Source organism: Sceloporus undulatus, chromosome 4 (genome assembly GCF_019175285.1).
Source record: "Sceloporus undulatus isolate JIND9_A2432 ecotype Alabama chromosome 4, SceUnd_v1.1, whole genome shotgun sequence".
NCBI lineage: Eukaryota > Metazoa > Chordata > Lepidosauria > Squamata > Phrynosomatidae > Sceloporus > Sceloporus undulatus.
Genome location: NC_056525.1, coordinates 4,615,194 through 4,641,788, shown reverse-complemented (window position 1 = coordinate 4,641,788; position 26,595 = coordinate 4,615,194). Strand labels below are relative to the sequence as shown.

The 26,595-nt window shown below is 43.9% G+C and overlaps 2 protein-coding genes across 5 annotated transcripts in view; both read right to left on the bottom strand.

The window, feature by feature from the left end:
- The window catches only part of FKBP1A (FKBP prolyl isomerase 1A), a 29,496-nt gene extending 16,492 nt beyond the window's left edge, over window positions 1-13,004 (bottom strand). The window contains exons 1-2 of the mRNA XM_042462284.1: window positions 12,827-13,004; window positions 12,654-12,701 (exon numbers count right to left, since the gene is read on the bottom strand). Of these exons, the coding sequence (XP_042318218.1) occupies window positions 12,654-12,701; window positions 12,827-12,863 (85 nt within the window). The 5' untranslated portion in view covers window positions 12,864-13,004. The remainder of the gene's footprint in view (window positions 1-12,653; window positions 12,702-12,826) is intronic.
- Window positions 13,005-15,428: 2,424 nt separating this feature from the next.
- The window catches only part of LOC121928064 (sodium-dependent lysophosphatidylcholine symporter 1-like), a 66,125-nt gene continuing 54,958 nt past the window's right edge, over window positions 15,429-26,595 (bottom strand). For 3 of the 4 annotated variants that reach the window (XM_042462279.1, XM_042462280.1, XM_042462283.1), the window contains one exon: window positions 21,003-24,741. In XM_042462279.1, the coding sequence (XP_042318213.1) occupies window positions 24,637-24,741 (105 nt within the window). In that variant the 3' untranslated portion in view covers window positions 21,003-24,636. Of the gene's footprint in view, window positions 15,667-21,002; window positions 24,742-26,595 lie in introns of those variants that run through there. The other variant, XM_042462282.1, reaches the window with a different exon arrangement.

Genomic DNA, 26,595 nt, shown 5'->3' with positions numbered 1-26,595 from the left:
TTTACCTCTCCTTCATATTATACAGGTTCTTGAACAAATTGCAGTTCACATTTTAAAATGAAAACCATCACCCTGTATGGTAGCCATTTCATGAGATCTTCCATGACACCCTCAAAATTCCAGATGCATCCAACTTGATGTATAATGGTTGAGGGGACCCCTACATCTCAGGCATGAGGGACAAAGGGGTTCTACCAAATACTACATTTAAAAATGGGGTTCAAAGGAGAAGAAAGTGATGTTCCACAGGAGCTCTGGAAGAATGAGCAAAAGAGAAAACGTGGTAGCGTCTGAAGAAGTAGGAGATTTCTGGATGGCTGAGGATGATCCAGATGGTAAATGCAACACCTAGGGCTATTGCAAATATTCTTCTATGATTAATGTGGGTCAAATGATTTGGCAACTACTAGGTAAAATAATCAGGCATCACCAATGTAAGCATAACAGACCACCATCAAAGAACTACTGCACTGAATACCTGACTCTCAAGATACCACAGGAACAGATGGAGCCATGTACAGCTTAATCCAATATATAGTTAAGCACACACTACATAACCTATATGATGGACCATCCGTTTTTAAAAAAAGCTTCAACGACATTGTTCTTAGGTGAGCACACAAAGGACTGCAGCTAGCCACAAATGTCAAAACCATGCATAACTCTGTGGTTGTTGCACGTGGCTGCTCTCCTTACTCAAGTAACCAAAAGCAACGAATGGCTGCATCTGTCGCAGGAAGAGAGAAACTGCACCCCCATCAGCACTTGTAACCTGGGCAACAGCCCTATCCACGCAAGTCTGAACTGAATGAAGAATGGCTCCATTTCAGGAAGGGCAGACATCTCACATTCGCTGGTTCATTGCCACGCTTGGCAGGCTGCCTTGCCTGCGCCTCTCAGAAGGCAATGCGCAAATTGGCAAGAACCAACGCCAGAGCACCCACCCACTCTGAATTACACTGCAGAGAGAAAGGAGTGATCCGCCACACACACAAAGGCTGCCTTTCCTGCAGCTTTAAAACCCTGGTGGCACAAGCAGCTTTTCAGCTATAAAGACCCCTCACCTTACACAGTACAGTGTGTCCCAAGCAGGCCAAGTCCTCATGAAAAGCAGCAGCTGGAAAAATAAAGGGCATTCCTGCACTCAGGCTGTTTGCTTTGAGAAGGCATGAACAGAATGTGCAATATTTCATTGAGTGCCATCTTACTAAACTAGGAAGGATGCCATTCTTTGGCAGCCAGAGCAGTTTGGTAATTGTGAACAGGACGCATGAGTTGCTGGTGGTAGGCAGAGGGCCAGAGTAAAGCCAAGAGACAAAAGGCTTGGGTGCTTGATGACAGGCTGTTTGCAAACAAGGGGAAGCCTCATCAAGTTATGCATGTGGACAAAATGAAGATCATTTGGCAACTTCCAACCTAAAGCCGCTGCGGAGAACTTGTGGTCCTCCAGATGTTGCTGAACAGCAAATTCTTATCATGCCTCACCCTTGATCAAACTGACTGGGAATTGGAGACCAAGATTATCCAGTGTAGAGGTTCTCAACCATCCTCCCAGTGCTTTTAAACGTCAACTTCCAGAAGCCCCAGCCAGGTTAGTCAATGATCAAAGATTCTGGGAGTAGATGTCCAAAACATCTGGAGGAGCAACAGCTGAGAATCTCTGATCTAGAGGGTCACAACAGACTTCCCAAGTCCTGACTTACAGGATGCTGGTGAACCAAGGACAGCACACATGGCAGGGAGATGGACTAGGTGGCCCTTGCAGTACAACAATGATTCCATGTTTCACACATTTGTGAGAAGGAAACCCCTGCTAAGGCAGCAGATCAGAAGAAAAAACCCTACTGCAAAGGATGTTGTGCCTCTCCTAATATATCCCTCTCCTGCATCCATCATGACATGCCCCACTTTGCTTTCAGCTCCCCCAACTTCACTATCTAGTTGAATCTCTGGGAGAGAGTACAAAGGCAAAGCATTTTCCTTGCTTGGACCCTGGATGTTCATTTCCTTTGAAGCAGTCTTCACTTTGTCATTGTGTCCCTCCACTATTATCACCCAAAACTGAGCAGGTCTCTTTGTTTTTAGACCCTGCCTTCCCAGAACCAGCTTCTCCCTCTCCATGACAACAGCCCCATCTTTCTGAACAAATGAGGAACAAGGAATAGGGAGCTTGGAAACTGCCCAAGGCCTAGAAGGAAAGGAAATGACATCTTCAATTTCATTGCTAGTACTGTAACATGAAAGGGGGCCAAAGAAGCTATTTTCATATTACAGCTACAACTGGCTAGATAGCCCAGATCACCCAAGATGGATGAACTCGAGTATGCTTTCTGTGCTCACATTTCTTTGAAGCCAGGATAGTTCTTTGGGACACTGCACATATATACACCCCACAAATGAACTAGCACTCCCCCAAGGTGCCTTCATTCATGGCTGTGGGACTCCCACAGAAGACATTTCCAGTGGAGTCCACAAAAAATGTTAACTATTTACTCTTTATTTTTATGTAATACTGAAGTTTACAATCTGGCTTCCTTCCACCCTTCTGCTATGAAACCTGCTTGGCCAGTCATGCCAGGGAGATAATTCAGAGGGGATATGCTTAAAACCGTGTTACTTTATTATCAGCTGCCTCCAGAACAGTGGGCAAGCTGCGATTTTATTAACTGCCATATGGACAGGAAACTGGGAGATCTGTGATGATCCACAAGATGGTTGTAGAATGGTCAAGGATATCTGTACTCGGCCCTGTGTTTCTCTGGTGTGAACCAGACCATTTAGTCCAGCCTAGATTCAGGCCGGGTTGTCAAACAGGTTAATAAGGTCTGGCCTGGAGTGTGTCACTTCCACAGTATGACACTGGTTCAAACAACAGTGGTGCTGTAAATAACTATAAGAGCCTCCCATCATCTCATCCTCACCAAAGGGGTGAGTGATTAATGAAGGGAAGAGTTCATTCCAGCCTATCCTTCTTGGTCAATCTGTAAGAAATGTGGTTTTTGTGCACAGTGCTGTATAAGAAAACAGTGCTCAGAGCTGTGCTCAGTTAGACCAAAAGTCTATCTTGTCCAGTTTTCCACTCCAACAGTGGCCAACTGGTTGCTGGTGGGAAGTCTACCAGCAGGATATAATCCCAAAAGCAACACATTCTCCCTATGTATTGATCCTCCTTTGATACTAGAGTTAATGTATAGCCATCATGACTTGTTGGCACTGATAACCTTATCCTCCATGAAAGTATCTTATCCCTTTTCAAGGATATTCAAGGTTATTCAAGTTGGTGGCTCTATCTGCACCTTTTGATAGTGAATTCCATAGTTTAATTATGGACTCTGAAGCAGTACTTGCTTTTGTTTGTCTTAAATCACCTACCATTCAGCTCCATAGTTCTTTACAGCTCTACACAGTTCTTCCTTTGAACCACCTTGAATAATTTGGTGTTATTAAACATCCTTCTTGAAAATAACAGTTCAAGCACAGTTCTCTTACAACTTCTGCAGGGAAAAGAAATGGACTGTAGAACTGCACCATCTCCATTTTCCTTCAAATGGTTCAACTGCCAGCCTGCTTCAAAATCCTTTTTTAATGGGGCTCTTAATGTTCATTTGACAATTGCACTTCTTAGAACAGGCACTCAATGCAGCCCCCAAGCTCTTTTAAAAGGTAAAGAGAGAAAAGGCAATGCTATAATATTAAGCCCAAACAAATTATATTCCCTTGAGTATAATATGACTGATTTCAAAAAAGTTTAAGAAGTATATGAGGAAAAAAATATAGAAGATTTATTAAAAAGCTCCTTCCTCAGCAACCCATTAGTTGTTAAAAGCTCACTTGAATAAGACGGTCTCTTCCTGCATCCTGGAGGATACAGATGCCCATCATCTCTGGGAAGAGAGTTCCAGCAAGGGAGCAGCCCTTGAGTTTTCTTCCAACTCTAGGATTCTATAAAGTAAGCTCATTTAAGAAATGCAGTATGCAAAGGGATGCTGTAGCACCTTTGAGCCTGTGTGAAAGAAGTTGCAGCATAAGCTTCTGTAGACTCAGATGCAGACCTTAAGTCATCTAAAGCTAACACCACAACTTCTTTCTCAAAACGAGTCTCAAATGTGCTACAAGACCCATTTGCACACTGATATTTTAGACTAACACTGAATTTTATGTCTCTGAATTCTGATGAGAAAATGCAGCCCTTCAGATAACCTGAAGCCAAACTATACAGGATTTCTTAAGGCATCAAAAAGCCTTTGAACTGTACCCAAAAAGAAACTGATAGCAAGTGTAGCTGCTGCAACAAGGAACTTGTGTGCTCCCTTGTCGCAAGGCCCCAGTCAACTATCTGGCCTCAGCAGTTTGGATTAGCTGACATTTCTCCACTCTTTTCAAAGGCAATCAGTCCCATAAAGAACACATCAGTCATCCAAATGGGGTATAATTAAAGCAAGCATCACTATGGTAAGCGATAGACGCCTCCAGAACAGGTGAAGATGACTCACTAGCTTTAACTGTGCAGTCATACATTGTTAGTGGATGGCTCCTAAAATTCTTTTTTTCCCCCTTCCATTTCTTATGGCCTGTATGCACTTCTTTTGTGCAAGCTCATGATTCCTTTTTGTTCTGCTCAGAATATAAACAAAATTTCCATTTTCTGAGAGAAGTCCGCTTGGTGGTACCCAGAAATGTGAATGTCCTTAGGAAAAATGAAATGAGAAAAACAGGAATCCCCACTGTTGAGAACACTCCTTCCCCTAATAGTTCCTTTTCTGCCCTTTCCCCCAAGGATTTCATATCGTCAATTTTTTTCTGACCTGCAGCATGCATTCTGCTGAGCTTCTAGTACTGTAGTTCTCAGAAACCCAAAGGGGCTCTGGTGAGACTTGAGCCTCTTTGACTAGCCTTTCAACTTCCTTTTTACCACTCCCTTGTTTTTCCAGTCTCCCCCTTGAGAAGTCACACATGACTGCAACAGATTGCCTTAGCAATTTCCAACTAGCCTGTTAATTAAGCTTCATACCAGTGCACTCTAATAGGTTTGCCACCAGATCTCAAATAACAGCTCGGAAAAGTGTATGCTTTTTCGACTACAGCTCCCAAATACCCCTGGCTATGGGATTCTGGAAGATGCAGTCCAAAAAGCAACATTAAGCTTTATCGTCAACTCACGAAGGAGTAGTAATTGTTATAGTTGTGTGCCTTCTGACTTATGGCAACCATAACACAAACCTATCATGGAGTTTTCTTGGCTAGATTTTTCAGAGGAGGTTTGCCAATGCCTTTCCTCTGAGGTTGAGAACATGTGATTTGCCCAAGGTCACTCAATGGGTTTCCCTCCCTATATTCACCTGGCTATTCATTACATGGAGGGGTTTATGTCCTATTAGTGGAAGACATTAACCTTGCAAAGTCCCAAGCATAGGCCTTCTCAGCTGTCACACACTGTACCGCCAGGCTAATTTCATCAACAACTGAAAAACATGGCTGTTCATTCAAACCTCTGAGGCCTAGCGTTCAGTCTTGGCTCTCTAAGATGCCCCACTGCTGCCCACTTGAAAGCAAAAACTGTACAGTTGGCAGAATAATAGGAGGTGCAGCCCACCAAAACCCCACAAGTCCTGGCAGTTGCCCACTCCGGGATGATTGGATTTCAGGCTCTATTTTTATATGAATTCTTTCAGTTTTCAAATTTATTATTGATATGTAGCCCAATGCACCACTGATCTTGTTCTCAGCCCCAAGATCTTCAGATACAGAGGTGTGATGCAAGTATTTTAATAAATAAGTATAGATATGCAGAAGTGACAAGGAAGGTACCACTAATCAAAGCATAGCAGTAAGGAAAATATTGCTTGATGGCACTCAGTAAAAACTGACTATGCTCCAAGCCGAAACAAAGTTTTCCTCTGTTGGTTTAATGCCAAGTCTGTTTTCATGTACTGTGGAAGGTCTCTCTTCCAATCAGAAATCTCAATTGTATGTATAGCCCAAAGACAATCCAATAAGGCTGCATCACAAGAAAAGACGAAGAGGGAGAAAATGTTGTGATGTGCCAGCATGTTTTATCATATGCTACATAAAGTATCAGCACACATGCCTCTGCCAAATCATAGCACCTCCATTTAACTTGAGAAACACATCTCTTCCCTACTTTGTCACCATACTCTTGAAAATATGCAGGGACATATTTATTCATTTATCACCAATGGCATCACCTGTCCACAATCAGTGTGTGGCTGACATCACAACATTCACGATCCCTGACTGGATGAGCTCACCAACATGACTTAGCCGAAGAAAGAGTGCAACTGTATCAGAGGAAGAATGAAAGGAAAATGTCTTCACAATTTATTATTTATTGCTGCTTGGGTGCCTTCAAGTCATTTCCAACTTATGGAGACCATAAGACAAACCTATGATGGGACTTCCTTGGCAAGATTTGTTCAGAGGTTTGCTATTGCCTTCCAACAGCTGAGAGAGTATGACTTGCCCAAGGTCACCCAATAGGTTTCACAGCTGACCTGAGAATCAAACCCTAGTCTCCAGAGTCGTAGTCCAACACTCAAACCACTATGCCACACTGGCTCTCAATATATACCTCACCTCTATTACTAGTTTCTGACTGAAGACTGAGAACTGGGGAACATTTGGTGCAGTCATAATTTTAAGAACCAAAAATCCTGCCTCCAGTTGTATTAGTAAAGGAGAGTGGCAAGAGAAGAAGTTTCCTTACCCCACTATGCCAGTCAGAAAAGATGCCTTCAGAATGGCCATTACAGCAAAATTGGGCTTGTGCTCAATCCCATAAAGTTGAATATCTTCAAGCCTGGGAGACAAGCAGTGTCTGGTGTAGCTAGAAACATCTCCTGAAACAATCTGGACTGTGGCTGTTAATCTTACTATTCTGCTAATGAATATATCTGAAAATGCTGTATGACTGCAGAAGCGCACAAAATGTTCCAGGAAACAGATATTGGTAAGTCTATCTCTAGTTGATAGGTACATCTCTTGCCCCCTATTGCTCGGCTACTGTCATCACAAAGAACATGCATGTATACCATGAGATGGGGGAAGCCTTGCAATGCCTAAGCAATTTTACCTCCATGATGCCAAGCAGGAATATACAAGAACCCTAATATCAGAAGTTGCCAAGCCTTCTTGCAACAGCTCCAAAGTACATGCAGTATGAATCATACTAAAAAAGTCGCTTCCTTGAAGTGGTTTTGCTTCCAGGATAGTCCATGAAGAATACTCTGCTTGCTGCCCCAATAGAGGGGCAAGACAGGTTTTAGGCCTGACCTCATAGCTGCAAACACCTGCATCAAAGCACAATGGTTAATGCTGGCAGCTCATGCATTAAATTATCATTAGCTGTGTAGGGTAGGAATGGGAAATGTGTGGCACTATGGACTACAAACTGCATCAATCAAGGCCAGCACAGCCACCTGCAAAGGATAATGGAAACTGCAGTCACACAACTGGGTGGGTATATAGTAGGCCCAATATAACATCAATAGTACTTTTCACCACCATAGTACTTCATGTGGGGTAAGACAGGTCTCTGCCGCAGTGAGCTTACAATCTCAAATCTGATGTAGAGTGGCAGTAGGAAAATGGAATTTCAAATGGGAAGGTTATGCATTCAGTTTCTCTCTAGAAAGTTAATGTCAAGAGTTTATTATCTTCCAACAGATGGCTTCTAATAATGCAGATGTGAATGTAAGAAAGAGAACCTGCATAGCTTCTCCCAGAAACAGTCTCATCTCTCTCTTTTATTTTTAATATTTTGTTTCCAAAAACTGGATGTTATCATCTAGCATTTTTGCATGTCCTTTAGCAAACAATCCTTATCCTGTTTACATGGCATACCACTTGCTTATTTCAAAACAATCCAGCCTTTTGAGGAAATAACCCTGCCAAGACCACAATGAGTGCAGATGATACCTGGGGGGAAACAAGAGGAATAATGAAAGAAGAAACTGAAATTTAGCCCAAGAGTGCTTGTTAACAGCTAAGGGGTATTGCAGAATCCTAGGGGAGATGACATAAAGCTGTAACTCGCACCCCTCAAACCCAGTGCCTCTCCAATGTGGAAAAAGAAGGGTGCCCCACTGACTCAGAGGGCTGACATGTCTACCGCCCCATCTCAGACTCCTGATCCCATGCCAGCCATCCCTTTGTTCTTCCTGTCTGCATAAGAGGCGGCCAGGGAGAGAGCATCCCCATTTCCTTTCCCCACCCAGTGATAGCGGAGGAAGCAAAGCAGATGGACTAGTTGGTAGGTGGGGTGGAAGGGGGGAGAGGGAGGAGCTTGTCTTTATGCACCAAGGACCCTTCTGCTTCCTTCCCATGTTTGCACCCATCAGAATGGGACCATCCAAGAAAGGTCACTCCACATCTATGGTGGGAAGGAAGGCAAGGATAACAGCCTGAAAGAAAACAACACCTCGGTATGTGATTCACACAGGACAGGCAAAGTGGTTCCTGTTTCTGTTTAGGACTCTGCTAGCATTTAATTTAGAATTCAGAGTAAAAACACTCCAACTCTCATCCAAAGAGTCTCATCAGACAAAGCTAGAGATGTGAAGGCCCAGAGGGGGAAATGGAAAAATTCAGGGGGAAACCCCAGAGGTATCCCTCCTCCACTCAAATTAAGTAGCTGTCCATCCCCAACATTGTGTAAATATGCTTTACAACCTCAGCTCTGGGTGATCAACCTGTACTGCATCTTTCCCTCCACCCTCTCCTCCTTTTTATGTCTTTTTCTCCTAAAGCTCTTTCCCAGAAAAAAATGACAAAAATGGATTGGGGTTGTTTTCTTTCAGAATGAGGGATTAAGTGTCCAACATATTGATACTTCCAGCCTTCCAGATGCATTGAGCAAGAACCTCCCATCATCCTCTGCCCTGTTGCCTGGAGAGACTGGAATTGTAGTTTAACACATCTGACAGGCATCAGGTTGTAATGATCTACACCATTCCAAAAACTGATCCTGCAGCTTTCTCTTTTAGGTTTAAGACAGTCCAACCACAACATTTCAAGGGATTGCCCTCCCTAGTACCTGAAGTGTAAACTTACTCTTTCTGTCCAGGGTCATGTGGGGGGAGAAGAAGGAGCTATCTTTTTCCCCTGGTGTCTTGCAGATACTCCCGATCCCCACTCAGCTGGTGGCCTTGATCATATTTCTCAGCTACCTTTTCTGTCACAGCACGAACCCTTGTAAAAAGGAGTGTATAAAAACAAAGAACACCAAGGAAAAAAGAATCTGCAGCTGTGTTTTTACTATCCACGGAACAGCCTACAGACTCTCCACAGATTCAAGCCCTACAAAGGAAAAAAAAGCAGGTGCCTTCATTTTCTGGGAAAGCGCAGCATTCATTGCATGGGCTTCAGCTGTGCAGCTGCGCAACTTACACTGAGAGCTCTGTGGACTGGCACACAAAGACATTCTGCCCAGGAGCATAAAACCACCCACCCCAATCTTCAGCATCAGAGCCATTATCAGATTCTTGTCTTCGGTCTTCCATTCACAGTATCTGAGGTCAACCTATGGCACAGAATTCCCCTCCACACCAACGGAATGAGAAGCTGACAGACACTCTAAGCAGACAAGAATTTAATTCCAACTAGTTAAAAGTCAAGCCTGCCTCTATTCTGTATGTGATTCAGGAATTATTTAGAGCCTAAATTTTAGACTGCTTTTCTCTAGCTGCAGAAATCAGCAGGAATTTTAATATTCAGCATGCATATTTCATTATTTGTAATTGTTAACAGCCCCAGGAGACAGAGGGAGGCAGGCCTCTGCACGTGCTTTTTCAGTTTTGTGATACTGTCTTCCTAAGAGTCGGCTGTCACCTCTCTCTCTTCCTAGCGATGAAGCCCAGCCTGGAAAGGAGAACACCTCAATGGACCTAGAGGCTGTCAATTCCAGACAGTGGCCAATCAGGTTACAATGGAGGAAAGCAAGAATACCTACCAAAGAAGGTAACGTGGAGAGTTCACATTCCAGCAGATTCAGAGCCACCATCCAAATCAAGAGAGGTTATTACAGCAGAAAAGAAGGAAAGGGCACACCAAAAGGACAAGACTGCAGAATATTTTCCCGTTTTTTTCTTTCAATTGATACAACAGAAGCCCAGGAAGTAATATATAACATTTGAAGGCATTTTTCCCATTCCAAACAGCATGAATCCGGCCTCCCAACTGCATCCATTTTCAGAGCTTGTGTCAAAAGATGTGGGTGTTTTAATCCCGAAGTACAGTGAAGGTCAAATCTTTGCTAAAAGGGTATAATATGTGTCAAAACCCAAGTACTTCTAACATAATTAATGAGTGTCAAACCTAAATACTTCTCACATAATTAATGAATCACCTTTTCAAACCTCCACGCATCTATTTCAATGCAGTATTCTGCTACAATCACTCTCTTGCCTGAGCATTCCCCAGCATTTATAATGTTCCCTTTTATACAGCATTAAAGGATCAGCCTGGTGCAGACAGCAACATACCACAGTAATCAATGCACACAAACAGAGACACAAAAGCTGCAGACCCCAGACATTAAGGGCTCATTCAACAAGATCACTAATTAATCTAGAATAGTCCGGAGCATGCACCGCTCTCCTAATTGGAACTGTTACTATTTCGCATCAGGTACTGCAAATTTCTTCTACTTGAGAATTCAGAAAACCAAGCCATCGTATGGGCACAAATAGGTGAGATGGTTTAATTACATAGCAGCTTCATATAAATATTAAAATATAATAAAGAAAGAGAGAAAGAATTAGAAAAGGCCTCCTACACTAAAATTAGATTCTGATCTCAAAATATCAGGATTTTTCCCCCTTCTGAGCCTAAGAAGCAAAAGAAAGAAAGAAAGAAAGAAAGAGCTTCCATAAGAGGTAATTTGGAGCATGAGATATACAACAACACAGCCCTGGGGTCTAAAATGACATACAATCACTTTGGAGCCATAATAAGACAAGGCGCACACACAAAAACTGCAAAAATAGTAATAATGATACTTATTTATTTATGCCCCGCTCTTCAGCCAAGGCTATCAGAGCGGCTTACAGTTTGTTAATTAAACATTTCCCTGCCCTCAGGCTTACAATCTAAAAAAAGGCAGTTGAGACAGAGCCATGCCATTGCAGATCCTCCGCAAGCCAAACTGCCTGCCAGAAACTCCAAGACTGATGTCAAAATTAAAAATATGAAGGGCAGCAACTGTTTATCTAAGTAATATCTTCCTCTCCGTGAGATGATTTCTGCCAAGGCCTTGAGCACAGCTGTTCAGGGATCTGTCACTGGCCAGGAGGGAACCCAGTGCAGCGGAGAGAAGGTGGCTCTGGGAATGGGAGAGAGCAGGGTGCCTGTCTCGAGCCTGGGCCACCCGGATCACAAAGCTCACAGGGAAGGGTCACCCAGACACACACACACACAGGCAGGTCACAACAACAATGCACCAGCACTTGCCAAGAGCTCGGCCAAGGAGTAACTCTCCAAAGGCAGGATCAGGCAGAATGACTGCTTTGCCCAGAAAAGCAGGGGGGGATCCTTGGGGGTGGTAGAGACTCAACCCACCAGACACCAGACTGGGATGTGGACAGCCCTTTTACGTACTGCACCATCTGGGGAAAGAGTTGGAGGAGGCCAATGGGAAGGCCAGCCACATCCTAGAGGTATGGGATGGGGGAAAGCACACTGGTCCCATAAACCTGTACATTTCGCCTCCCCCACCAGCATGGATCCCCCTAATTATGTTCTCCCCCCAAATACTGTAATTCCGTTTTCCATAGCCCTTCCATACATACCTCCCCACAAATACAGTAACTGCATTCCCCTAACTTCCACACCTACTTCCCCCATTATCTTCTCTCTCAAAATAACCCCATTCCCCCTCAGATCAAAGCCTTTTTCTCCCCTAAATAACCCTATTCCCCATAACCCCAATGCCTCCTCCCCCATGTTTGCCCCCTCAAATAATCTCATCCCCCATAACCCCTCCATTATGGTCTCCTCCAAAAGAACCCCATTCCCCATAAACCCTATACCTACCTCCTCCCATTATGTCCCCCCAAAATAATTCCATTCCCCACAACCCCATAACCACCCCCCATTATGTTCTCCCCAAAACAACCCTATTCCCCACAATCCCCCATTAGGTTCTCCTCAAAACAAACCCGTTCCTCATAACCCCTACATTCACCCTCCAAATAATCCTGTTCTCCTCTGCCTCCATACCCATCTGCCCCATTATATCCCCCCCAACCCAATTGCATATAAGCCCCCCATACATACCCTCCCCCCCCCCAATATGGCTCAGGTTGAACCCAGACCCTTTCCTTCCCAACAAAAAACACCCCTTCCCTCCCTTAATATGGGGCTGGAAAGATCCCCTTCCCCCTTCTTCCCCCAAAAAAGAGACCCACCTTCCCAGTATGTCCTACCCCCCAAAAGCCCTACAGTGCCTTCCCCCTTATGTTTTCTCCCCCAAAACAGCCACGCTCCCCATGACCTCCATTATATCCTCCCCCAAATAACCCCCCAAACAGACCCTCCCTCATCCCCAATTATGGCAAAACTGAACCCAGGCCCCTTTTCTCTTCCCCAACAGGAAGACACCCCTTCAGACAGACACCTCACCCCCCAAAAAGACTCACCCGTGTAGTGGACGACGCAGGTCTGGCCTCGCTTGGGAAAGGTCCTCCCTGCAGGGATGTTGGGAAGACAGAGAGACAAATAACCGTTAGGGGTGATGTAGGGGAGGGTTCGAAGGCCCCCCTTTCCATATTTTGGGGGGTTGGGGTCCTCTCCTCCCGCCCCTCTGGCTCACCGTCCCCGGGGGCGATGGTCTCCACGCGGACGCCCATCCTGGTCCAGCCCGCGGCGATGCCTCTTCCCAAATCCGCACCCGGAGAAGGAGCGAGGCGAGGGAGCGTCCGAAGCAAGGCGCGGCTCAGGCGACACTGGCGCTGCCTTGGCGAGGGAAGCAGCCGCGGGGAAGGGGGAGGAGCCGCACCTGCGCAGTAGCAGCCAGTGCCGCGCCCGACACGCCCCGCACTGCTCCCTCGCCTGACAGTCCAGCCCCTGATGAAGAAGGGGGAGGAGCCGCGCAGTAGCCACTAGTGCTATGCCCCGCCCCCAAAGGCTCTGGATTCACGGCTCGGCTCTTGAAAAAGAGGGGGAAGGGCCGCGCCTGCGCAGTAGCCACTAACGTTACGCCCCGCCCCCAGCGGCTCCCTCGCATGGGCACAGCCTTTGAAGGAAAGAGGAGTCACGCCTGCGTAATAGCAGCATCTGGCCCCGCCCCCAAACACCTCCCTCGTCTGACAATGGCGCCTGCGCAGTAGCAACAAGCTGTGGCGGTTATTTTCCCCCTCCTCGCCTGACACTGCCTGGCTTTTGAAGGAGGGGGGGTTAAGAATCGCGCATGCGCAGTAGTCCTCGTCTGACTCCGGCCGCCAGGCCACGCCCATTTTCCTTCTGAATACTGAGCGAGGAAAAGCTGAGGGGGAAGTAAGGCTCCTGCCGCCATTTTGTCTGCCTCTCAGCGCCTGAGGAGACAGAAAGCTGCCCTTTTTCCCTCTTAGCTCCTCGGCTGATGCTAATTAAGGCGCGCCTCTCCCTCGCCTGTGCTCACGCCTCACCTCTGAAGGAGGCTCATTGGGCGCTTCGGCCTCAGGCGCTTCCAAACCGTCCCCGCCTCAGTTTGCGCCAAACTGCGCCTCAGGACTGCGACTCCCGGCGTCCTTTGCGTTGGGTTTCTCTGAGGGAAACGCTTTCTGGGAGTCGCAGTCCTCCTACAGGAAAACGTGTAGTAGCAGAATCACAAGCGCTGAGAGTAAATCCAGTAACGGCAGCAACAAATACACCCGAAAGTGATACCTTTATGGGGACAACCAAAAGGCACAATATACACGTTGCAAGCTTTCGAAGCTACACTGGCTTCTGTGGGTTTCAACACCTTGCCTGGTTTTTCTTTAGTTAGTTCTTTTTATCCCGCCTTTTCTCCCAAAGTGGGACAAAAGGCGGCTGGCAACATATATAAAACACATTAAAATCGTAAAAGTATTTTAAAAATTACAACTATAAAATTTTAAACATAAATAGTTAAAAATAATACCCTAAAACCAACACTCCTCTGACGAAGAAGCCAGTGTCGCTTCGAAAGCTTGCAAGATATATATTGTGCATTTTGGTTGTCCCCATTAAGGTATCACTTTTTGGTGGGTTTTGGAGGATATTGGACTTTGGCGTAGGCCACCCCTGGATTTTGTTTGTTTGTTTGTTTGTTTTGGATTTCAAGTACTGAGAGTGGTCTTCCCAGCCTTGAATAAATATAATAATAATAATAATAATAATAATAATAATATTTCCGTCTCTCTGTAGATTGAGGCAGGGGACGGCAACAATTAACAGACACACCACACTAGTTAAAACACATCAATTAAAATACACATCTGTTTAAAAGGCCAAAATAGACACATATTACAACAATCCACGTTTAAAACTCATTGTTTAAAATTCACAATCTAAAAACCATCTGAGCCATGGAAAGCTAAGGGGTTTTTTTTGGCTCTACTACTAGATGATGATGATGATGATGAAGATTGGATTTACTTGCATCCCGCTCTTTCCCCAGAACTGGGACTCAGAGGTGCTTCACAAATCACAACATAAAAAAATAGTACAATTTAAAAAACAGGGGAAAGTACATTTTAAAAGGAATTAAATTGTTACAATATTAAATTAGGACGTCTGGCAATGGCAGTCAACATCTGGAGGGCCACAGGCTGCCCATCGTCAAAGAAATGCAATTGTGTGGCTTCAAAGGCAACGTGTGGGTCATCCGAGAGCCAAACTGGTGCAGTGGACCATGACTCTAAAGATCAGGGTTCGAATCCCACCTCCAACATTGAAAAACCTTGGGCAAGCCACACTCTCTCAGCCTCAAAGGATGGCAATGGCAAACCCCCCTCTGAAGAAACATGCCAAGAAACCTTGTGTGTGTTGTGGGCCTTCATGTCATTTCGGATTCATGGCGACCCTGAGTCCGACCTATCATGTTTTTTTCTTGGCAAGATTTGTTCAGAGGATGTTTGCCATTGCTTTCCACTGAGGCTGAGAGAGTGTGACTTGCCCAGGGTCACCCAGTGGGTTTCATGGTCAAGCTGGGAATCGAACCCTGGTCTCCAGAGTTGCCATCCAACCACTGCACCATGCTTAGGGCAATGATTCCCAAACTTTGCTCCTCCAGACGGTTTTGGACTTCGGCTCCCAGAATTCCTTACTGTTGACCAAGCTGGCTGGGGCTTCTGGGGGTTGAAGTCGAAAACATTTGGAGGACCAAAGTTTGGGGATCCCTGCCTTAGGGTCACCATGAGTCGAAAATGACTTGGAGGCACACAACAACAAGGCTGCATCTGTGCTGCAGTGCTTTAATGGCCATGGATAAAAGTCTGGGATTTGTAGTTTCCACAATTTCCCACATTTTGACATCATAATAAACTCTGAATATTTATTTGAAGTAAGTCAGTGAATTATGATGTGGAATCTGGAGGAAGCTCTATAGGGCAGCAAAAATCCAACCAACCAACCGTCTAATTATGCTGACTTCATTCAGAGACAGAACTCAGAAATTCATCTTGTCTCCACCGCACAAATCATAAAAACCTGAGGGCAAGATATAAATATTCAGGATAAATAAATACGCTTGAAGAGAACTCTGTTCACTTATAAATTAATGCCCCTGAATAGATCTCAGCAGCGCCATAATTCACCAGTTCATGAAAAGCACTGAAGATTCCCAAAAGAAATTTGCAAGGATTGAAAGATATTTTCTTCTCGTAACAAAAGCTGCTATTCTTTTAAAGAGAAAAACATCCAGAGAAACACAAAGAACTAGGATTTTTTTTTTTACATGATAGATATTTCCAGTTTTGAGAGCACTAAAATAAAACTAAAAAGGTCTGATCTGAAGGGGATGGTTTTGATGCCTTGCAAGTGATGGGAGCTGTGTTTGGCACACAGTCTTCTCAGCTACTCCCTTGTGTTTTTACGCAAGCAACGCAGAAGAGACGAGGAGAAATTATTAAACAGAATGCTTAAAATGCATATTTTCATATGTCTGTGTTCAAAATACAAAAGCCTACATCCATTTGCTAGTCACAAGCAGAGAAAGGGGTTAATTTGAATGATAAATCAACACATTTGCCAGCTGAGTGTTGACTTAGAATGATAGCATCCTGAAAGGTAATAGGATCCCAAGGGTCATCTAACCCACTCCCGGCCATGCCATTAAATAATTTATTATTTAGGTAGTTCTTTATTAGGTACATTTATATCCCACACTTGAGCTCAAGGCATCCCATGTGTTAGCCTCTGCTTCTCAGCACTGTATCCTCACAACGTGTGACAAACTCCTCAGACTATAAATGTCTATGGTATTTGGTTTTGTTCCGGTTGGGGTTGAAGACTATGGTGGATATAAAGGACAGGGCTCTTGTCTCATTACTGGTTGTATAGAAGCAACCATTTCTTGCTGCTGCTGCCGCTGTGTCCTTTCAAGTCATTTCCAACTTACGGCGACATTAAAAACATACAAAAGTTAAAAACAGAACTCAAACACGCACCCCATTTAAAAGCCACCCTGTTTTTAAAAGCCTGCCTGAATAAAAACATTTCTGCTTGCTGGCGAAAGGAAAGCAGGTACCAGAGCACTATCAAAAAGCAGAAATAAGCATTTATTTATTTCAGAGGTTGGAAAACTTACCCGTTTGGACTATGAATCCCAAGTCCCCCAGCCAGCATGCTAGGAGCTGTAGTCCAAAACCTTGGGGAAATGTTGGGGATTTTGGTCTTCTCTGTACTGTGTTGTGCGTCTTTGAGTGTTTGTTTCTCTTAGCCTGGCTTTGTTTTTTCTCTTTGATATTCTTTGATGCTTATCCTTTGCAATCTATTTTAGGAGTTTAAAACCCTGGGGCTAATTTTAGCATTAAAGAAAGATTAAAGTGCATTTAAAGCATCCTGCAAATAAAGTGAAAATGGCAAGTAATTGCAGGAATTATTATGACACACAGTTGTGCAAATAAAGTGATATCTTAAATGCATTGTTGCCGAAATCCCAAAAGGAAAAAGACGCATGTTAATGCTTCTTTGTGACCACTTTAATAGCGAGTTTTGTGCAATGTTGTGTGAAATCGTTTTACATAATTATGCAATTTTTCTGGGATATTCGTAGGATAAGCTCCCAGTCTCCTTCATGTGATAAACTCCTGTGTGTCAGAAGGCACACTAGCAGCATGTGTCTATCGCAGGCTCACATGGAGACAGAGGGAAGTTTTGCACATACTGAGTGCACATTAAACTCCCACCTGGTTGTCTTGCTTTGTCTTCTGACTAGATATTTCATTGCATGCCTATGGAAAATGCCATTCAGGTGTTCTGTTTCATACAGCTCAACACGTGCTAGAATTGTGTGTCTTAGAAACCACTTTGGTCTCCATGGAGCTAGGCCCCCCATCTTCCTATTTTCCAAGAAGCAAAATTAGATCTCAGCCCACACTGTAGAAACCTCATCTAGAGAGCAATTGTATGAACTAGGCAAGGAATGCATCAATAATAACAATCTGTGTGTTAACTGTCTTCAAATCAACTTTGACTTGCAGTGAGACATCTCCAAGACACCCTTTCCTCAATAGATAGCTCAGGTCTTGCAAAATCTAAGCCATGATTTCCTTAAGTCTATACTCCTACAGTGTGACCTTCCTCTTTTCCTGCTGCCTTCTACCATACCAAGCATTATTGTTTTTTCTAGCAAGGCATTTTCCCCATGATATGGCCAAAGGATGACAGTCTCAGTTTAGCCAACTTGGCTTCTAAGGAGAGTTCAGTCTTGATTTGCTCTAGATCCATTTATTTCTCTTTTTAGCAGTCCACAGGACTTGCAGAACTCTTTTCTACCACCATATTTCAAATGAGTTGATTTTTCTTCCTATCATCTTTCTTCTCCCTCCAGCTCTCCATCCTGACATTGGAGAATATCGCATGAGGGCCAATGCAACAATAATCGCAGTAGTGAAGAGAGAAAGGAATAATGGCACTATAGCCCTCAATATTTTCACACAGTTATGCTCTCATGCAGAAATGATAGCCAAAACCCATAGAACCACACGATTGCTTTCCACACATCAGATAATGATTCGATATTACATTGGAATTGATTGTTGTGCGCATGCACAGTTTAAATTTTAAATGTCCCTGGCTGCTGCCTTCAGCTGTTTTAAAAATGAACGCTCCCCAGGCAGTTCCCTTTAAAATGTAAAGATACCTAGCTGGTGCTGCCCCTTTAAAATGCCTGGATTCCCCAGTTCCACGGTTGAAGTGCAATTGGCTTTTGCACCCTGGCAACTGTGCTTCAATCGCAGTATTGGGAAACTTATTAATTGAATGCCCCATGAATAGTTTGTTCCCATTTAATTGCTGTTTCTTCCCAGGAGAAGTCCCAATCAAGCGATCATGTATGCCTTTTTCTTTCCCCCTTTTCCCCCATGTGATAACCTCCATAGTGGGGATACAATGTTGTGGATAATCCTAACTTTAGTATTCAGTGAAATAAAACGAATCAAGCTTGTTTTCTGCTGCTCCAGAGAACAGGACCCAGAGCAATGGATGCAAGCTGAAGGAAAAGAGATTCCACCTCAACATTAGGAGGAACTTCCTGACAGCAAGAGCTGTTTGACAGTGGAAGGCATTGCTTCGGAGAGTGGTGGGATCTCCTTCTTTGGAGGTTTTTAAGCAGAGGCTGGGTGGCCATCTCTTACAGGGAGTGCTTTGATTGTGTCTTCCTGCATGGCAGAAGTGGGTTGGAATGGATGGTCTTTGGGGTCTCTTCCAACTCTATGATTTTATGATCTTTGCACTTCAAGATCTTGTCTAGTTCTTTCATAGCTGCCCTTCCAAGCCCTAGTCCTCTTCTGATTTCTTGGCTGCAATCTCCATTCCAATTCATGACCGAAGATATGGGAATACTTTGACTATTTCAATGTCTTTGTCATTTACATTAAACACTACGCAAAGGGATCTTGTAGCACCTTTGAGACTAACTGCAAGAGAGAAGTTGGTAGCATGAGCTTTCGTAGGTTCGCTGTTTAACATGCTCAGAAACACATTCTAGAGGCAGCTGCTGTTTACCTTGTCTATTATAGCTGTTATAGTATATACATGGCAACAGTAGAATTAGCTGGAGTGGAATCCCATTATTTTGCTTTTATTGTATTGGTTGCTATGATCTCACTTTTATTACATTGTTGCTACAATCTCACAATTGGTTGCATTTTTAATTGTTGCGCTCCAACAATGAAAGTCTTTCTTCAACTTTCACCACCCTGTCAAAGCTGATGCTGCTAAAAACGTCCAGCTAGACAAAGGATGAGGAACAAAGGGGGCTGGAGACCTTTAAAAAGCTTGTAAGTGGGAGCTTCACTATCAATGACTTTGTATATCTTACAGAGTAAGGGACACATAGAATGCAATACATGCCCCTTGCCATAAGATAAGGAACACACCACCCAGGGAAGGTGGAAAGTACAGCGGACCCTTGTTATACGCTGGGGTTTGGTTCCAAGATCCCCCATGGATAACAAAATCCATGGATGCTCAGATCCCATTAGATATAATGACATAGCAAAATGGTGTCCCTTATAAAAGATGGAAAATCAAGGTTTCATATTTGAAATTATACTTTTTTTTACATTTTCAAACTGTGGATGCTTGAATCCATGTATAAGAAATCCGTATATAAGAAGGGCTGACTGTCAAACATCTGTATCAGTTTCCAGAATCATACAAAATAAAAGGCACTGTCTGTTGGCTGAAATCAAACATCAGTGTTTTAAAAAGAAGAAGATGGGAAAAAGCAAACGTGATACAGCCAAACTATAAAATATAAAGCACAGCTTGATGCTCATTGCTTTTCCAACCCACGTAGCGAAACATACAAGTTAGAAGAATACAAATTACATCCATTGGAAAGCTTTTAGCAGGATGGAAGAACAACAGCTTTTGATTTCCTGGCACCAAAGAGCCCTTCCCTTTAGCGTCTGGGGGTGGGAAACAACCTGGTGTGCAGAACAGAGGAATGAAGCAACAGGGGCTCAGAAGAACGCACAAGCTGTACACAACACAACCCACTCAGCTATTGATGGAGACTTCTGGCCTCCGGCTGCAGGAGGGAATTCACTCTCGCTTCATACCTGGACAGGAACAATGTGTACCAAAAGCACTGGACTTATCTCAAGGAAGATCAGAGATCCTTATGTGTAGAGGGCTCACTTGCATTGCACTTTGCACACTCCATCCAATGGTGCACCTACGCTGCAGAAATAATGCAGCCTGACACCACTTAAACTACCATGGCTCCATCCTACAGAATACTGTGATTTGTAGTTTTGTGAGGCACCAGCACTCTTTAGTAGAGAAGGCTAATGACCTTGTAAAACTACAGATCCCAGGATTCCATAGGATGGAGCTACAGCATTGACATATTAGTCCAAAAGATTTCATTATGAACTATAATGACTCTTTGGGTGCATCTACACTGTAGGAATAAGATAGTTTGATACCACGTTTAAGTGCTGTAACATCATCCTATGAAATCCTGGGATTTGTAGTTTCACAAGCTCTTTAGCCTCCTCTGATTCTATGATTCTGTGCTGGAGTTCTGGTGCCTCAAAAACTAAAGATCTCAGGATTCTGTAGGACGGGGCCATGGCAGTTAAAGTGGTGACAAAGTGCATTATTTCTACAATGTAGATGCATCTCCAGAAAAGCCCCACATTTATGTAGCACTTTAGAGCTACCTTCCTCAGCCTCTTATGTGTTGGACTACCATTCCCATCATCCAAGCCAGCATGATGAATGGAGATCATTGGGATTGCAGAATAATATATCAGGAGGGCACAAGGTTGGCGAAAGCTGCTTTACAGCATTTTTATTTTTCTCTTGTTTAATGGTGTGTTTTTTTCAGTTCCCTTTTCACAGCTTACGCTCTTCCCCAGAGGCAGTTTGTGTGATATACAATGGCAAAATTCAGCATTCAATTATAAACGGCACCTTCAGTGTAGACAATTTAAAAGCAACCAGTTCTAAAAATCTAAACACAAGGTAGAGGAGAGTTCTGCACTCCAAAATGCAGAAGTGCTTTTTGTACCCATACAGGTGGGTGAGCCAGCACCCATTCCCCCAAAGGAAAACGGATGAGGAGGTTCATAGGCAAGTAATTTGCTCAAGAAACTGAATACAAGGCTGAAGTGGGGGCTGAGCTTGAAATACTAAGACATACGTGGAGTTTATCACACGGAGACAATTGGAAGTATAAACAGTGATTAATCCATTATTATCGCACAATTGCAGTAAAAGTTTTCACTCGATGTAGTGTTCAAAGCAATATTATCCCGTGAGTAAGCCATTATTATCACACAATTGCACTAATGGTTTTTACAAGACGTCAAGGTGAAACATGATTAAAGTGCCATTAACTCATGAATAACCAGGCAAGAAAAAGTCTTGGGATTTTCTGGTGAATTACTTTTTGCTGTTTGTTGCCTAGTTATTCACAGGACAATGGCTCTTGTGTTACTCTCTTTTTAATTGCATTTTAACGTCAATTACACCATTTTTTCAGTTTAATCACTGTTTAAAGTCCCAATTTCCCCTCATGTGATAAACTCCATAAGGATGTTCCAGTATAATACCTAAAGGTCGCATTCCCACTACTTTTTAAACTGGATTGCAATTCGGTTTGAACTAGTTCAAACGATCCTGGTTCCCACTTAAACCAAATTGCTGAGCCATTTGACAAGGGAGGCCATGCACCAGAGCCATTAAACCTTTTTGATGCTGATTTTTTCCGTGTCTTTTCGATAAATTGATTCTGCGCAAGTGTGAACCACAAGCAGATCAGAATTGATTCAAATTTGCCCTTCAGCTGGCTGGAACCAAATCATTCTGGATCGATTCATTGTGAATGCGAAGCACAAGTGAGTTATTTTGATGCCAGAAAATGACAGAAAATGCAATGGGGGAAAATCGATCCATCACACACTGATTTATCTGTAACTGGGTATGGGGCCCAAAATACCTATTTCAAAGATGGCAAACGAGGTACACGAAGAAATACATGCACATGCTAACGCCTCCAAGATACCTGAAATACACAGAGACATTCTCCATGTACCCAAAATGCACACACCAAAATAAACAAAGCACATGCAACCATACTAACAAATATGCCAACCGTGGAAATCCACACAATACGGAATACAGGCAGCAAAGTACATCAGCCCTCCTGTTCCCTAGACCCAGTTTCATTTTCTTTTCTTTCCTCTTTTCTCCTAGTGGCTACATTTCATTTCTATGTTATTTTGCAAAAATAAAGCTGGCACTGGATGCAGGTTTGCTTTAAAGTTCACCAGCCTCCCAGGTAAGTAATTTAACAAAATACATATTTTTTACAAGTTCAACTTTTTTGCTCATTCAGAAAGCACCACACATTATACTCAGTGTGGTTCAGTCACATTACAATTCTCAACAGACTGGTTTACCATCTAGGTTGGCTCACCCTCTAGCTAAAATACAGGTAAAGCTATCGGTATGCATGGCAACTATAGAAGCAGTTACCAAAATAGACACACAAGTATGAGATTCTGTTGCCAAGAGGCATGAAGGATGTTAGTGCTGGTAGCCACACAAGCAGAGGTGGGTCACCTGGAGGTTGTTGGGAGAATGGGATGCTGGAAATCAGACCCAATCTAAGCCATGAGCCTCTTCACACAGTGGCAAAATAGTTGCCTACAGCAATACTTCTTAAACTGTCAGAGGTAGGGGATGGGAATTTCCCCCTTCAATGTGCCAGGGATTTTTCCCTTCAGTATGCCAGAGAGCAGGCCCATTGACTACAGCTCTACTTTTCTTTCTTTCTTTCTCTCCTTCCTCCCTCCCTCCCTTCCTTCTTTCCATCCCTCTCAGGACCAGTAGCTGATGGTTCATGGACTAGCACCAGTCCATGGAGCACCACTATGTAGCATGGGCTTAGGGCCATCTTCCAGCAAGACACAAATCTCATATTTGGAGACAGCATGTTTTTGAGAGATCAGTGACTTTTCAGGAGCATTGGCTCAGATTCCCAGGAGAAAGGGAACATGTCTCAAGGCATGTGTGCATCCAGGTAAACAAGACTATCAAATCTAAATGCATGAATTAAGTCCTTCCTTCTCCCCAAATAATCTGCATTTCCTCTTGCAAACTGAGACAAAGGGTCTCCTTGCACCCAAAGCTGTAAGCCAACTTCTCTGCCTGTCCCCTGTTGTGTCCCTAGCCAAACTTCCCCATCCATTCATCTTGGGGATGTCCTGATCCAGTCACTGGTTTTGACACACTATAAAATTAAAGCCATCAAAAGGCAGGAAAAGACATCCAGCCTTTGTTACCTGAACAGATAGCCTGTGCTTGGGGCTACTTTTTAGGTATAAATATTGGTTCCGAGAACATAGTCTCTGTGCACACAGCTAGCATACTCCTTTGCATATGTTCTGTGTTGCCCTCAGGCATCCCAGTCTGAGAGATTCCACGCCAGCTTCGCACTGTCTTCCCATCAGTCAGGTAAACTCCAAAAGCCCTAAAACTCTGCTGTCCCTTTACATATTTCTATTTCAGTTAGCTCTGAATGCTGTGTCTGTATGAATCGCTACTGTCTCTGCATGTGAGATTTTTCTAACTAAAAACTCTCCTAATTCACCTAAAACCTGGAGTCCTCCTCAGTTAGTACTGCTGTAAACTGGTGCAAATGGCCCAAAGGTTACTCAAGCCTCTTACAAAGCTAATTTCCTGAACGTTTGAAGTAACCCTGACCGTTGGTGGGGAGCCCTAGTCCCGGCAACCTATCTTTGGGTAACAAACCGGAAGAGGACTGTTGACCGCTTTGTATTTTTGGTTTATTCCTTGGCAGCCCATGAGAGAGACCCAGTGTGGTGTGGTGGTTTGAGCCTTTGACTCTGGAGACCAGGATTCAAATCTTGGCTCAGCCATGAAACCCAATGAGCAACCCTGGGCAAGTTACACTCTCTCAGTCTCAGAGGATGGCAATGGCAAACCTCCTCTGAAGAAACTTGCCAAGAAAATGCTGTGATAGGTTCACCTTAGAGTCACCATAAGTTGGAAATGACTTGAAGGCACACAACTACAACAACCGCGACAGATCAAGAGAGTGACAGGGCATAAAAATGGCCCCTGGGCCTGTCACAATTGCCCACTCAATCTAGATGGTGCCAATGCAAGGAATCCTGCCTGATTTCTCTCCATGGAAAGGGGAATCCAAAACCACCAGCTTGTTCTCACTGCTGAACTGCTCTTCTGGGGAAACAAAGTCCTCTGAATTTCTGAACCCAACAGCTCCTTCTTGTATCTTTGGTCCAGCAAGGATAAGCTTGACTTGTGAAAGAGATCTCCAAAAGACAGGGAGCCCGTGGGATACAGATCTTTGGCATCAAGAGTCTTCTCTAGGGCCTTTTCAATGGCAAAGGAAACAGCGATTGTAATGCTAAAATCTCAGGCAAGAAGGAGTCAGTGACTGCCTGCCATAATAGTTCAAATTTCTCCTTCACAGCAAGAAGCAAATGAATTCCTTTCTTCTCTCCGGTGCTTACAGTAAATTGCTTTTGATTCTGAGTGTTCCTTCCAAGTTGATGCCGGCTTTGAAACACACACAGAGAGAGAGAGAGACAGAGAAATAGTGGGTATAAAATCAGAAAGGTTCAGCATCCCTATGAGGTAGCAAGGGTAAAGTAGGTTCGAGGGTGAAAAGTCACTTTTATATGGCCATGGTAGATAGGGGATTCTGGGAGTACGAATCCCAAAAAATCTAAAACCTTCCAAGCTCTGCAATGGAGTGGGGTGTCTTGGAAAAGGACACGGCAGGTTTGCCGGCATCCTAAATCAAAAAATCCTTTTGCTGCAGTTCAGTTTTTGTTTACACCGACTTGGTAGAATGGAGCAAGTAAAAACAAAGCAGTGAACTATTTGAGGTCGCGGACAGTGTCACTGGGGGAATCACATATGTGGTTGCTAACTCCTTTACCTTTGGATGACACTCTGCAAGCCTGTTTTGGGGCAGAAGAGTGGGGTAAACACACTTTGAACAAACAAAACAACCTTCCCTGCAGGCAGAGAAGTAGCACAGCAGGGAAACAAGCAGCACAGCAAGCAGAAATGTAGCACAGCAGGGAGAAGGTTAAATTAGAAACCTTTCGTTGTTTGTTTTACTTGCACCATTGTTGCTGTTTTTTACATGACACACGGTTAAAAAATGGCATCTCCTCCCGTCGACTGGAGAATAAGCAACTCCTTCTGCTGCATAAATAAAGCAAACTTTCTTTTCTGATCCTACCCTTTTTTCCCCTCCCTTTTTCCTTTTTTAATGGAAGGTCACTGATTCCACATTCCTTGGTTTACTTTGTTCCAGTACCAATTTACAGTAGATACAATGCATATTTATAATTTAAATCTATATTTACAAATCAAATTAATATGCAGCATCCTACTCTTGCAGTATGCAGTACAATACATATAACATGGATTATTAGCATATACAGGTTGACTCTCCAGAATTCCAAAATGTTCCAAAATCCCAAACATTTTTCATGGGTAGCCAAGATAGTGACACCTTTGCTTTCTAAAGGTTCAGTCTACACAAACTTTACTTCATGCACAAAATTATTTAAAATTACCTTCAGGCTATGTGTATAAAGTATACATTTTATTTTAGTTATTTACTGGATTTACATCCCGTCTTTCTCCCAATAAGGCAATTATATGAAACATAAATGAATTTTGTGTTGACATTTGGATCCCCTCTCCATCTCTGTCTCTATATACAGTGCACCCGTGTTATACACGGATTCCAGCATACGCTGGAAGCTGCGACGGAAGTGAGGGAGGCCCGTACCAGAAGGAAACAATAGCGGGCTCCCGCAGCATGAGCCCTGCGTGCTGCCACCACGCCTCCGCAGGCAAGAGCCCCATTCATTTCAATGAGGCTTGAGCATCCGTGTTTTTTCCTTTTACGGGGGGGGATCCGAAACTGTATATCCATATATGTAAATATTCCCGACCTGAAAAAAATCCAAAATCCAAACTACTTCTGGTCCAGGCATTTTGGATAAGGGAGACTCAGCCTGTATAATAATTCACAGTTCACAGGGACTATGATCAAGTGTAGAATAATTTACAGTTCACTACAGTTCCGTCTGGGCATCGACAGGGGAAGCGTGTCCTTGCTGGTGCTCTTGGACATCTCAGCGGCTTTCGATACCATAGACCGTGGTATCCTTCTGGGGCGCCTCGCAGAGGTGGGAATCGGGGGCACTGCGCTCCAGTGGTTCCGGTCCTACCTCTCTGGGAGGTCCCAGATGGTGCAGCTGGGAGACGTGTGCTCCGATGAGCGGGCCCTTAAAACTGGGGTCCCTCAAGGAGCCATTCTGTCTCCCATGCTATTTAACATTTACATGAAACCGCTGGGAGAGATCATCCGGAGACATGGGGCGCGGG